Source organism: Caretta caretta, chromosome 8 (assembly GCF_965140235.1).
Source record: "Caretta caretta isolate rCarCar2 chromosome 8, rCarCar1.hap1, whole genome shotgun sequence".
NCBI classification, from domain to species: Eukaryota; Metazoa; Chordata; order Testudines; family Cheloniidae; genus Caretta; species Caretta caretta.
The window spans coordinates 98,970,670-98,985,194 of NC_134213.1; the positions used below are offsets into that span (position 1 = coordinate 98,970,670).

Genomic DNA, 14,525 nt, shown 5'->3' on the forward strand with positions numbered 1-14,525 from the left:
GTAGGGTAGGCAGTGGAACACAATAGAAGTACTGAAGTGCCAAGGGAAAGTTGATAATTATGGTTAAGGTAAACTGCAAATCCATTACTGAGTTTTCCAGGATGGAGTGGATGGTGCAAAGCTAACAAGATATTTACATGGAGTTTATATAATTATATTCCTCTTCTGCAACAAGCAGATGCCCTTTGACATAAAATGAGTGGAATGAGGAAACCTGAAGATTTCGTGGCAATTAGGAATGACATTTGGAACTTGGCAGCTGTGGAATGATAGTAGGAAATTCCATTTGGGATTGGCAGTTGGGAAAGGCAGTTGGAACCAGGCAGTTGCAATAAAACTGTTGGGATTGGTAGTTGAGAAATGATAGGATGGGGATTTGGAGTATGACAGCTGGGATGAGCATACTCAGTGAAGTGAAGAAAGAAAGAAAAAGGGAGAGAGCAATAGAAGAAAGAGCAGAGGAAGGAAAAAATGGACTGTGAAAACCCTCTGGCAGATAAGCGCAGGTTTTGGTAATTCTCTCTCACTGCACTGAGTGAATGAAAGATTTCTATTGGAGTCTGATCCATCTTTGGTTAAAATCTAAAAATAAGAACGATTTCTATTCGCTCTCCCCACTGAATGAACTCTGCAACAATGTCCCAACACTCTGGTGGTGCAAAAGTGCAGGAAATCTGTTTAAATGACCATTGTTGGGGCAGTGAGCAATGGTAGCAAGAGTACCTTGTGCCCGAGCAATCCCTGCTGCTGGGGATTGTTGTTATCAGCAGGTGAAAGACAGAGCAGCCCTTGTATGCCCCCAGGAGTTGAGGGAGGGCATGCACAGAGGTATCCCATTTCCTGCCGGTGACAGACGGAGGGAGAAAGAAAGAGGTAGGAGGCTGAACTCAAAGACTATGTCTGTTGATGATGAGAGTGCGGGTAGGATGCTTCACACCAGCACATTGCATTGGAGCCTCCTGTGATTTTCTCCTGGTTCTGTTAAGTTTACAGCCTGCCTTATGTAGGAGCTCCAACTTACTAGACCATCATGATGGTCCCTTATGGCCTTAAAGTCTTTGAAGCCCTTACCTAAGCCAGCAGCATATTGGGAGCTCTCCAGGACATGGGGAACAGGGGCTGAAATAACCAAGACAGAAGGAGGGTTAGGAGCATGGGACCAATGGAGATTTCACTGCAGCGAATGTTACAAGTACAAGAGAAGAAAGGCTGGCTGATTCAAGTCAAATACTCCAGCTCCCGGTTTAGAGGCAGCTGCCCAAGTGCTGAGGGCTGGAGGCTCCAGATCAGGGGGGCAGGATCCGGCGCCAGGTTTTGCAGTAGCTGCACGGGAGGGCTGGGGGCCCCGAGTCAGTGGGGGAGAATCCGTCCCGGGTTTTGCAGTAGCCGCACGGGAGGGCTGGGGGCCCCGAGTCAGTGGGGGAAAATCCGGCCCGGGTTTTGCAGTAGCCTCACGGGAGGGCTAGGGGCCCCGAATCAGGGGGGGAGAATCCGGCCCGGGTTTTGCAGTAGCCGCACGGGAGGGCTGGAGGCGCCGAGTCAGGGGGGGAAAATCCGGCCCGGGTTTTGCAGTAGCCGCACGGGAGGGCTGGAGGCGCCGAGTCAGGGGGTGAGAATCCGGCCCGGGTTTTGCAGTAGCCGCACGGGACGGCTGGAGGCGCCGAGTCAGGGGGGCGGGATCCGGCGCCGGGTTTTGCTGCGGGCGGGGCCTGGCTCGGGATCGGGAAGTTGCTGAAGTTGGCGAGTGAGGGTCCGGGCCCCGCGTCGGCTCCGGCTTCTTGTTGCCCGGCCGGTGCATGATGGAAGCAGCATGGCCTCCCATCTCTCCCTGACCCAGGTAACTGTCTCCGGCCCGGCCGCTCGGCACTCGCCCTGCCGAGCCCCGGGATCCTTCCCCTGCGGGGGCCGAGGCCTGCAGTGCCCCTCGCGGCGGGGGGTCGGGGCTCCCCGGCCTGCAGTGTCACTCAGGGGCTGGCGGCGTCCCGACCTGCCTCCCGCTCCGGGGGGAGAGCAGCTGAGTCCTTCGGCTCCCCGTGCCGGTAACCGCCGCCCCACCGCGCCCCCCGCTAACCCCTGCGCCCGCCCCTCCCGTTCACCCCCGTCCCTCCGCGCCCTCCGGTAACCCTGAGTAACCCCTGTCCCACCGCGCCCCCGGTAACCCCTGGCCCCGGGCCATGCTCTCCCCGCCCCGGGAGCCTGCGTCCTGCCATGCCCCCCTCCCCCACCCCGGTAACCTGAGGTAACCCACGTCTTCTCCCTCCCGTAACCCCTGCGCCTTGTTGCACCCCAGCCCCACCGTGCCCCGGCCCGGTAACCCCTGGCCCCGCGCCCTGCCTTGCCCCCGGTAACCCTTGACTACTCTTGCCTTAGCTCTGTGCCCCCTTAAAACTCCCACCCCTACTTTGTGCCCCCTTCCCTTGTTCTAGGCCCCCAGTAATCTCTCCTCTCGCTGTCTCCTCTGAGGAGAGGCCACTCCCGAAGTCCAAGCCCTGGTGGTGCCGGGGAGGTGAATGGTGGACCACACTGGCCCTCCCTGAAGCGCTGCCCTAGGTGTGGACTGTGCTGTGCCCTGCTCGCTCTGCAGGGCATGGGCCGGTCTGCGTTGAGCCGGGCGGAAAGGACTCCGTGGAGCCGTGCTTCTCGAGCAGGGCTCCGGGGCCCCTGGGAGGCCACAAGCAGGCTGCAGGGGGTCCACCAAGCAGGGCCAGCATTAGACTCCCTGAGGCCCAGGGCAGAAAGCCAAAGCCCGGGGCCCCAAATCCTGCCAACTGGAGCTGAAGCTGCAGCCTGAGCAGCTTAGCTTCACGGGGTCCCCTGTGGCACGGGGCCCTGAGCAGTTGTTCTGGTTGCTAGCCCCTAACTCTGGTCCTGGCTTTAATATGTTTCCATGGTATGCATCTGATGAAGTGAGCTGTAACTCACGAAAGCTCATGCTCAAATAAATTGGTTAGTCTCTAAGGTGCCACAAGTACTCCTTTTCTTTTTGCGAATACAGACTAACACGGCTGTTCCTCTGAAACCTGTCAGAAAAACAGTTGTGGCACAAGTGGGCTGTGGAGTTTTTATAGGATGGGGGGGGGGGGAAGGCCTCAGAAAGAAAAAGGTTGAGAACCCCTGCTGTAGACAATAAAGTTGAAGTGTTCAGCATTGGGAACAATAATAGGAGGGGGGATGATGTATGTGATTGGGGGGATTTGTGTCTTCATCTGAAACGTGGAAAATTATGATAATTTGATGAACTAAAGCAGTTCTCAGACTGTGGGTCATGACCCTGTTTTAATGGGGACGCCAGGGCTGGCCTTAGACTTGCTGGCTTCCAGGGCCGAAGCCTGAGCCCCGGGGGCCGAAGCAGGAGTTCCTCATTGCAGGAGTCAGACGGGTGGTGGCTCTTGTACTGAAGTGACTCTACAGTAGCATACTCCCTTGAGTTATCACAGTTACCAATGTAGTTCAGTAATGATAACCTGCTGCCCCCTCAGACTGCTACATGGCATAACATTAGACCCAGTGTGTTGGTCTACAGGTTCCACTTCATGCATGTTGCTCAGTTCTTAGAAGCAGTAGGCTCTTAAAATCCATCCTGCTCGCAGAATTGTGGAGAGATGGTGTGACAGGCATATGTATGCCTAAACCAAAGAGAAAGTAGCAGTGACCTGCCTTAATTCTTGGTGAGTTGTTTTCCTTTAGTAACGTAATAGCCATAAACATATATTTAAGGTAGGCAAGAGATTGGGGTTCTAGCATTTCAACCTTTTAAAAAAAAGCTGCTCTTTGTCGTGTAAAAAGGCCCCGGTAACATGTTCAAAATTAGCACTTTCCACTGATTTTCAAGGCATGTAACAACCTTTGATTCAATGCGGGATGGGGGGTGGGCAATGACTGAATCATATGCCTTTATGTTAGGTAATTGTGCGTGATCTTTCAAGCATGGACCGATCTCTTAAGCTGACCCATTTATTAATTTCTTCTTCTTTGTTTTCAAGCTATTACAACTCCTCTCTAAGCAATTAGCAGGTAGCTTGAGACTATTAGACCTTTAAAGGGTGGTATAAAAGTATTGACATAAGTTGAAATATCATCTTAAGTATTCTTTAAATTAAGATAAGAACATGAGCATATTACCGAAGAATAAACTCTCTAGGGGGATTGACCTAAAAAGCCTATTTTTTTTCTTATGAACTGTATTTTATTTACAAAGATAGCAAGATGATGTTGGACTATTCACTTCAGGGTGAAATGGTTGGAAGCTGTTGTGCCTTTTGGTCTGGGTATTTGGAGTGGTGGTATTTGTGTTGTATACTAGTTGAATATGGATAGCTACAGGAGATAAAGGGCTAACCTGATGAGAGCATTGGAGCTTTGAGAAGTTTGGCAACTTTCAGGGTTTAGATAAACTTCTGATTAATGTTTTCATCTTCTAAATTTATTGCCTGAATATTGGTGAGAATTTCCAGTATTAGCAAGCCCTTGTATGGAGTAATGAATACTGTTGAGACTATCTTATTTCCTACTGAATAAGATATGTATCGGAACTGCTTGGCTTCTCTTTATTTTATTGGGACATCTGGTCACCCTAGAAGTGACTAGTGATTTGGGGTACCTCCAATTTTGTGGTAAGTAACCTTAAAGATATTCAGAAAGTTCTGAGCTCCTACCCTCTGAGAATCAGGCCTATTTAAGGTGTCCTAGGGTGGGGACTCAAAGATCGCTATTTTTGAAAAGTAAGGCCACTGTTTAAGTTAAAGTTTAAAAAGTGTCCTATGTGTGGTGTCACTCTGGGAATGGGAGGGGAGGAAGAGAGAGAGGAGGAAACTTGGAGTGGGTTGGAACTGGTTATTTAGTGAGAGAAACACAAATGTGTGTGTGGGGGGAGAGCAACATTTTAAAAAGGAAGTACGTTCAAATATTTCCTTTGCAGAAGTTAGTAAATATTTTTCTTTTAAAAATGACATGGCAAATGTGATTGTCCTGTATTGTGCCAATTTTGGAAACTATATTAAATTATGATGTGAAACGAGATTTTGTCCTACTTCAAGTGCAAATCTCAGTATAAAATTAAGTATGGTGTCACTGTTGCATTTATAATTATACATACACTTTGTGGCATAAAGCAGGTCTCTGGATAGGCCTGCTGAGTACAAACGTGGATGTGTAATTATAGAACCCTTGGATACCCTTTACTGTTGGAACACATAAGCAGTAGATTTCATGTTAGTATATTTCAACGAACTAGCTATGTGGTAACATGCACCTGAGGTACAGCTAACCAATCAACTTACTTTTTCTGTATAACTCTCAGCCATGTCTCTCATATACCCAATAAATCTGCAAAATGACAAAATTCAGAATTTTGCTTTACTATCTGGCATTAAGACTCTGTCATTTTGGCAAGAGTAAGGGAGAACCTTATCAGTGTGTGTCTCAGTGCAAGTGCTCTGTGTCCACTGTGGAAAACTGCAAATCTCTAAGGTTCCTCCCCCCCCCCCCGCCATTAAAAGGTAAAATAGCCACTTAAAGTAGATTGCAAAAAGAAAAGGAGTACTTGTGGCACCTTAGAGACTAACCAATTTATTTGAGCATGAGCTTTCGTGAGCTACAGACAGGAAAGCAAGTTGCTGAATCAGCCAAAGAGGAGAGGGAGCGGTGTCTCTGCTTTTAGTGAGCAGGAGCTGTGCTCGCCAACACACCCCTTACTTTAATCCCTGAAAACTTTAGAACTGCTCAATATTAAGTAACATTTAGTCCACTTTTTCATTTTAGGTGGGCTTTATAGTCCAGCATTGATTATCGTGGTGGTATGGATGGGGGATTGCATAACAAGAAATCAAAACATGGTTACCTTGCATAAAAGAGATGAAGAATGTCATTACACTGTCTAAATTCAGTTGCAGAAATGCGCTAGTGTACTGTTCCGTAGGTGTACAGTTGAGTTACAGTGAAGTAGAATGAAAGTTTCAAATCTTTTAAATGCACTGTATATTGACATTGTTAAGGTTATAGTGAATCTTTGCTTTGAATAAAATTTTCTGGATTGGTTTGGTGTTGAGAATTACCTCTGGCCTATAAGAGGATTCCACTGTAACTTTTTTTAACCTTTTGTATGTAGCATAAAAATTAGAGAAATGGGCAAAAATCAATAAAATGACTGATTAGGAAAATGCAAGTGAATATATTTAGGAAAAATTAATTGAAGAAAAACATGTATGAAGGGAACAAGAAAAATGGAAAGCAAAAATATTAAGCTGCCTTTCCCTAAGCCTACACAGGACTAAAGAACATCTTGAGGGTGGGGAAAATGGCCTACCCAGTCTACAATACTGTTCCCCTGTTGCTACCACTGATAGGGCTTCACTGATGCAAAAAAACAACAAAATTTAATTTTTTTTTCTGATGTAGACAAGGTCTCTGAGAGGATAGTGGACACCAAACTAGACATGTGTTGTCTATCATATGACAGCAATAAAAGACAATCCTTCAGATATTCGTACAGTGTTCTCCAGACTTTATCCAAGCCAGACATTTAAATATTTGTATATATCTTACAAGCACCTAAAGTCTGAAGAACCCTGTACAAATACTTGAATATTATAAGAGTTGCAGGCAAAGTGGAATTATGTAGCATTATAAAAAGGGGGGTCTAACTAGGCTTAATAGGATGAAATTAGGAAGGGAAAATTTTAGGCTGAAAATCAAGAAAAACATCCTGAAGCTGAGCTGTACTTGGCTATGGTATAGGGTAAGGGAAGTGGTGGGAAACCTTTTCTCTTTAAACGCTTCAAACTACAGTGCAAAACAGTAGAATAGAGAACTGTCCTACGTTGCCAAGGAGAGAGAGGGGCTGACCTAGTGTTTTTTTCCCCCTCTCAATTCTATAAACCTGTACAGAGTTGTACTAGAGAAGCCCAATAGAGTGTAAACACTTTTTAAAACTGATTTTTTTGGACTTGCAGTTAATTTTGTGTGAAGATTCCTCAGTTTTCATGTGTCCTTCACTTGTATTGAGCCTAATTAATCAGTGCATCACTATGCGTGAACAATCCACCACTGTGGAAAAGATATCTCAAGGGGGAGAGCCACTGAGAGGTTAATTCAGAAGACTAGTATATCAGGTCCCTTTCCTGAAGCTTAATATGGAGCCCAATGGAAAGGACAGAGAATCTGACTGCAGAACTGGTTCTTTCTTCCACTTTTCCCCTACGTCACATAAATGGAGAGCTGGCACTCTCACTGTTCTTTAGGGAATACTACTTTAGTGTTCTGGGTCTCTTTCAGCACTGGGAAAAGTAAGCAGTGTTTGCTCATTTCTAGATTATGCAATCTTGGAATGATGTGGGTCTGGAAGTACTAATATTAATCTCGCATGCCTTCACGTGGAGGCAGAATATAGTATTTCAGTCTCACATTGAGATAGATGGAGAAAACTGCAAAATATTAGCTTGTTTCGTTTCTTTTCTTTTTTCATGGGTAGATGGTGTTGGTGTTTCTTTGCTTCCTGTTAGACAGAGGCTAAAGGGGAAAAACTGTTTTAATGACTTAAAATACATCCCTATGTAATAGTGGGGGTGATAGTGATGGATTAAAAACATGAAAGGATATAATGGGCTGATTGACTGAAGCCAGAAAGACAAAGAGACAGATGGCTATAAAGCTGGCCTTCATTTCCTAGGTTAGGACTCTGTAAGGGCCAGACATTCTCAACAGAAACTGTAATCTTTGCAGGGTAATTACTGGAACAGATGTTAATGTTAAAGTAATTAATTTTTAATGGAATTTACAATGGTGTATTTTAATTTTTTTATGGGCAGTGGAATCTGACTATTCACACTGAAAATGAGTCCACAATTTGTACTCTGCAGCTGTGTGTGCAAATTCCAGTTATGTGAAGAAGTGTTACCCGTCAAAATTCCTAACTGGCACTCAAGAATTCAAAATACTCTTATAATATATTGATGTAAGGAAAAAGTTACTCAGGTCATCTTCTGTAACTCACCTTTATTCTCAGTATTCCTTTATGGGAAAACTATGAAGTCTGTTGCCAGTAAAATGAAACTGTCTTCCAAACTATCCACTTTCACGGGAAATTTCATTGTACTGTGGTTGTACTGATGTTATAATGAAAATGAGCCCCAAAATCGGATATCTAGAGAGAATTTTTGTTGGCTTGTACTATGAGTGTTGAATAAAAAGATTATTTTGAATTTGTAAAGTATTTGTAGTTCCAGGACCTGAACATGCGTGTGTTTCCTGTTCAAGACTAACAATGATAGGTTTGGCTGGAATAGTGTTTTGCTGAACAGAAGTATGACTTTGTTTTGTAGTGCATCTAGATGGCAGATTAATGATCCCTCTCTTGGGGGAGGGAAAGGGAAGATGGGACAGGAAAGGCAAATGTAGACTTGATGCTTTAAAACACTTTCAGTTTTGTGGCTTTTATTTCTTTGCACTCACTAGCTAGTTTTGTTCCAGAATTTTGTTTGTAATTTTAATTTGGCTGTATTTGCAAACTATTTTAGGGTTCCTGTGGGTTTGACCCAAATGAGATAGTAAGATGTTTAAGAGGGATGTCTCTGTATTATAAAGTGTTTACTTGAAGCAACACAAATGTAGCCACCCAGATTTTAGGCTTACTCATTCTGACAATGGGGTATTTAAAATACAGGCAACATTTTAAGCAGTCTGTTTGAAACTTGACTAGACTAGAAAACATTGTATATAGAATACAAATATAACACCACATTTTTTAGCTGCAGTTAGCAAGAAAGATCCAATTTAGCTGTGATCAGTGTGGAATAGTGAAAACTTTTCACATTACTATATTCTCTATTAACATAAATACTAACCACTCTACCCGCCTGTCGTGCTGACCAATATTGTCTCATTGTTTACCTGTACTCCCCATCTATCCGTATCCATCTGTTTGTTGTTTTGTACTTGCATTGTAATTCCCCTGAGGCGGGGACTGTGTTTTGTACAGCATGTAACAGCGGCGTCTTGGTCTATGACTAGGGCTCCTAGATGCTACAGTAATAAAAATAATACACTTCTGTAAACATTATCAAATCTCACAGCAGTGAAGTTCTCTGAGCATTAGTTCAGAAGTAAACTAGGCAAGCTTTCATTAAGCCGATAGAATTAACAAACAGTTTATAAATTGCTTGAACATGGTGCCCCTTCCCCCAAACCCCCACCCTTAACCCACCTCTTCTCCCCCTCTTTCTACCTCCTCTCCCTTTACTCCGCACGCCACCACGTCCTTGCTCCTTTCCCCTCCCTCTCCTACCTGTGGCAATCAGCTGGTTTGTGGCGTTCGGGAGGCAGGGGAGGTGGGGGGGAGCCTGCACGCGGAGTCCTCGCTCCTCCCTCCTGAATGCCGCAAACCAGCTGACTGCTGTGGGCAGGAGGCGGGGGGAGCAGGGGGAAGGTGCTGATCCACAGGGTCCACCAGCTGATAGGGGGGCTGCCAGCTGCGGACAAAGCAGGCAGCCAAACAACTTTACAGCGGAGTATTGCATAACTTTTGAACGAGCATGTTCTATAATGGAGCAGGGACATAAGATAGAAACAACGTTAAGCGATAGGACGTTAAGTGGGGAGTTACTGTACTTCCCAAATAGTTTGCTTAGTAACTCAATCGTTTTTATTGATACAATGTTCTCCAGTTGTCTACTTCTATTTGTTTTGATTCCTGAGCCTCACTTTTTGGGATAGCATAGTTGGTCCCCAGTAGTTGGATTTCTGAACAAGGAAACTTTGTCCAGTCATCTGTTTCTACTGTGGTCAGGAAAAGTGGACTTTGCATATGTTCTTCACCAATAAACAGCAGTGCACCAAATAAATTCTTTACTCTTTTAATCAATTTCTCCTTCCAATGGAAACAACCCAGCAAGGCCCCAAATATTGGCTAACCACTGGGCCAAAGAGGCTACAGTATGAAGTGTTATTACAAGAGAAATAGATTTAAACCTATAATGCCCATCTTGTAATATACTATAGTAAAATATTTCCTACAATTGCTTATGTATTTTTGCCAGTGTCCAGTTTGTATGCAAGTTTACAAGACTTTTAAATCTGAAATTAGAAATAAATGCTATAATTATACAATATTTGGGTCAAGTCTTAACTCTCATAAGCACGTATTTGAGGTTGCAAGATCAGCATTGTACATGGAATGAATAGTATTTATGGTTTGTGTTCAGAGGAAATGGCTTTTTGCTTTCTTACTGATTTGTGTAGGTGCTAGATTCACAGTGTAATCGGCACGCCCAGTTAGGGGTAGCAAATATAACCCATTATCCCTTTGTTGATAATACTAGTCGTACACCTTACAAAAATGTGCTCGATCAGCATGTCTTAGGGTATGTCTACAGAGCTGCAGGTGTCTAGCTGCTGAGCAATGCCAACCAAATTGGGCTTGCAGGCTCATGCTGCGGGGCTGTTTTACTGCTGTGTAGACTTTTGGGCTTGGGCTGAAGCCTAGACTCTAGGACCCTGGGAGGTGGGAGGGTCCCAGAGCTGGGCTGCAGCCTGAGCCTGGAAGTCTACACAACAATGAAACAGCCCCACAGCCCAAGTCCCTTGAGCCAGAGTCAGCTGGCACCGCACAGCTGCAGGTACCTAGTTGCTGTTTAGACATACCTTTCAGGGCATAAACATCTAATAAAACCTACAGTTTTGCTCCTTTCTTCAGGATAAAGGGAGGGCAGTCCCCAAAACATAATAGCCCTCTCCTGCCTCCCCAACATGTTTCAGACAACACATAGAAAAAGAGATTTGCTTTGCCCCAGAACCAAAAGTCACACAACTCAGACTTTCTTGGTCAAGTAGGGGAGGTGAATTGAAGGCCTTTCTCTGAGAGAAAAAAGAGAACTGGATAAATTCTGGATAGTTTCATGGAGATTAAGTCCATTAATGGCTGTTAGCCAGGATGGGTAAGGAACGGTGTCCCTAGCCTCTGTGGAAATGGATGGTAGGAGAGAGATCACTAGATCATTACCTGTTAGGTTCACTCCCTCTGGGGCACCTGGCATTGGCCACTGTCAGTAGAGAGGATACTGGGCTGGATGGACCTTTGGTCTGACCGATTATGGCCACTCTTATGTTCTTAGAATATCATTTTATAGTTTGTCTTCATTGTGGAGTTCGCTCAGGCCAGCCTAGCACAGGTGGAGCATACCCACTGTAAAACCCTGCCTGTGTCAGAAGTGTGTAAATTATACGCACAGTGGTGCTGTACTAACTTGTGTACTGGGATGGATTTCTGTTGGGGTATCCTGCAGTTCTGAGGGTTGCGCAGTTTAAATGCGTCACTATGTACTCTGACAGGTTTCAGAGTAACAGCAGTGTTAGTCTGTATTCGCAAAAAGAAAAGGAGTACTTGTGGCACCTTAGAGACTAACCAATTTATTTGAGCATAAGCTTTCGTGAGCTACAGCTCACTTCATCGGATGTTTATGCTCAAATAAATTGGTTAGTCTCTAAGGTGCCACAAGTACTCCTTTTCTTTTTGCCTATGTACTCTGTGTCTCTCATCTAGCGTGGAGCTGGTGTCTGTGTTACTGACATGAGAATAATATTTAAATAACTTCCAAGTGGGGTTACTTATTAATGCAGACAGTTCGGAAAGTGAAAGCCACTAGCATTTAATATCAAGAACTTTTAAAGAGAATGTTGTTAAGGAATTCAGTCTGCAAACCATAAAGTGATACATAGCACATCTGACTTCTCTGCTTTGTATTCTGAGACCAAGACCGCTACATCAACAGTGTAAACTATCTTATAAGTTGACAGAAAAAGCCAGTTTGACATGTATAAAATGTCTAGTTTTCCATGTTAAATTATGCAACTTGATCATATAAAGTGAATTAAATGGATACAATTATGCATATTAATCATATAATTTTCTGTATCTTTCTTCATAGCTATCCAGTGCAAATCCTGTGTATGAGAAGTACTATCGACAGGTAGGAGTTTTTATTCTCTTGCTCTAAATTTCTGATTCAGTTTAAAAACTTCTCTTGTTGCCATAGTCCTGTTAGAGATGAAGATTGAATATTTTTGTCAGACTGTGGAGGGTGGGTTCAGTATTGTGTAATTTCTTCATGGACTGTCAAGGAAAATCACTGCAGCCTTAAAATACTTTGTTAAAATGGTAAAGTTCATGGGGCAGATCCACACTTAAGGGCCCAGATCCTAACCTGACTGACTTTTTTTTTTTTTTTTTTTTTGGTAGTACCCTCAGTGATTTTACATTGGTGTAGCTACGCGTGTGGGGAATGTGAAAAATCCATACCCCTGAGAAACATAGCTATACCGAGCTAACCCCTGATGTAGACAGTGCTAGGTCCATGGAAGAATTCTTCTATCAACCTACCTATAGCCTCTCCGGGAGGTAGATTACCTACATGGATGGGTGAATCCCTCATGTCGGTGTAGGCAGTGTCTGCACTGAAGAGCTCCAGTGGTGTAGCTGCGCTGACATAGCCTAAGTAAACTCTAGGTTGAACTCGTTAAATGTTACAGTTCAATAGAATTTCCGGTAAATAGAGAAACACATCATCAGCAGGCTAACACATTTTTTCCTCTTCACCTGGGATATGTCCCTGCAAATCAACCTGAAATGAAATTGGGTTATCAACTGCCCAGTTGATGGCTTTTAAAAATGGGGACAATTTTGATTTATTTAATTGTTTTGATATGAGTGCATTAGAGGTTAAGATAAATTGTTGCCATCATCTGGCAGAACTACTACAGACCTCCTATTAAAAAACTCAGTCCTGAATATGCTTCAGCTGCTCAAAGGAGGGCGAGAGCTGATTGATTCCTACTAAGGTGCTCTTTGGACCCTGCTTAGGGGCTCAGTCTCTTCTTTTAGCCTCTGATTAGTATTAGTCTGATAAATTTCAAATGAAGTCCCCTTATCAGCTGGAAAGGGGACTTATATATTTTCTGCCCCCTGCCTTCTTCCCCGCAGCCCCAGGGTTGGGGGAAGGTCTCCACTACTTTACTTTCCCCCCAGACTCTGTATTTTGGATCCAGTAGTCAGACGTTGGCCATTAAAGGAGAAGAGGTCCACCAGTTTGACAGGAGCAAGGATGGACCCTGACGTCAACTTTAAGGAGACGACGCTCACATCTTTGTCATAATTGAGTCATGCTCCCCTTGTCAGTCCTGTGTTGAGGGACAAATCCAATGTGTGTACATCTATATGAATTGAGTCATACTAAAGAGAATTTGATGTTCCTTGCAAGAATCCAGTGTCATGGAAGACATGAGATCCTGAGCAAGACAAGAGCCATTGTCTGCATGTGTTACATTGATGTGCAAAACTTAGGTTGATTTTACCACCAAGCCCCACAACAGCTCAGGCAAGAATCTGAGAAGTGGTGGGTTTCCTAGTTTTTATCCTGGGGCTTGGAGATCAGGTGGACATGCTTGAATGGATCTCCCTCTGAAGTGGGGACAAATTACATCTGAGGCCAGATGCAAACCACATGATTATTCTCTCTTCCCAGTTCTTAAGCTTAGGCTGTCCTGAATAACCTGACTGACAGACTTGCTCCAGGACAGTCAGCTAATTTACGAAGATTGTGCTATTAAATGAAATCAAGATGGAATGCTTTATTTGTAAGCTCATGGATAATGCTGATTTTCTTAATGATTTGTCACATGTTCAGAAGCATGAACTGAAATTTTGCCTAGTGTCCTGGACTTCAGAGACAGCTCTTCAGATGGAGCCAGAGGAGCATACATTAAGAGCCTGAATATTGTTAGTCTTTTGCCAAATGTGGAAGAGTTGCTGCAGATTCCACCCTCTCCTCCCCCGCCCCGTTCTTGAGATATGTGCAGAGCAAGAAATCAAACTACACCGTATTCATTGTGCGAGCACACCTCCAGTGCACGCGCACACCTCTAATTCCTGGCTGAGTCACCCAGGCAAATCCTTTCAGACTTCACTGGAACATCTTTGGTATGATGTTGTTGGGTAGAGCATCAGTTCCTACTCATAGCTTTCCTGGCCAGTCAAAGACAGAAAAGGGGAACCTTCAAATGTGACATCACTGTCAGGTAGGTTGCTGGGCTGGCACACCTGCTTACTGCTCGGTTCAACAGGTTTTTATGTCATTATCACCAAGAATAATGGTGGAATGCATTTACTTGAAAGATTTAGTTGTATTTGTCATTATTTTCTGAACTTAGTTTGGAGGGTTTATGTGAGCATTGCTTTTTTTTTTTTTTTTTAAAGTAATGTCTAGAATTCCCAAGTTCTCATTTGTCTTTTTCACTTGGTGCTGATAGAGTATCCTTTATCCTTACACATCATAGTAGCAGTAGTTGAGAGGACTGCAGCTGAGTTGAAAAGAAGGTCATCATTTGCTTTTGCTCAAACATTTAATACTCTCACAGTGGTAAGGAAAACTCCAGAAAAAAAGATTTCATCCTATATAGCATGCGTTGTGAAATGAATATGGTCTTTAATCTTGGTTCACTAATAGTATGGAGGATACCTAATTTCATAATACTAGATC

At 44.1% G+C, this 14,525-nt stretch overlaps 1 protein-coding gene across 4 annotated transcripts in view; it reads left to right on the forward strand.

Annotated features, from left to right (window-relative positions):
* The first annotated feature begins 1,676 nt into the window (after positions 1-1,676).
* The window catches only part of EPS15 (epidermal growth factor receptor pathway substrate 15), a 108,595-nt gene continuing 95,746 nt past the window's right edge, over positions 1,677-14,525 (forward strand). For all 4 annotated transcript variants that reach the window (XM_048860176.2, XM_048860181.2, XM_048860179.2 and 1 more), the window contains exons 1-2: positions 1,677-1,837; positions 11,919-11,960. In XM_048860176.2, coding sequence (XP_048716133.2) covers positions 1,811-1,837; positions 11,919-11,960 — 69 coding nt within the window. In that variant the 5' untranslated portion in view covers positions 1,677-1,810. The remainder of the gene's footprint in view (positions 1,838-11,918; positions 11,961-14,525) is intronic.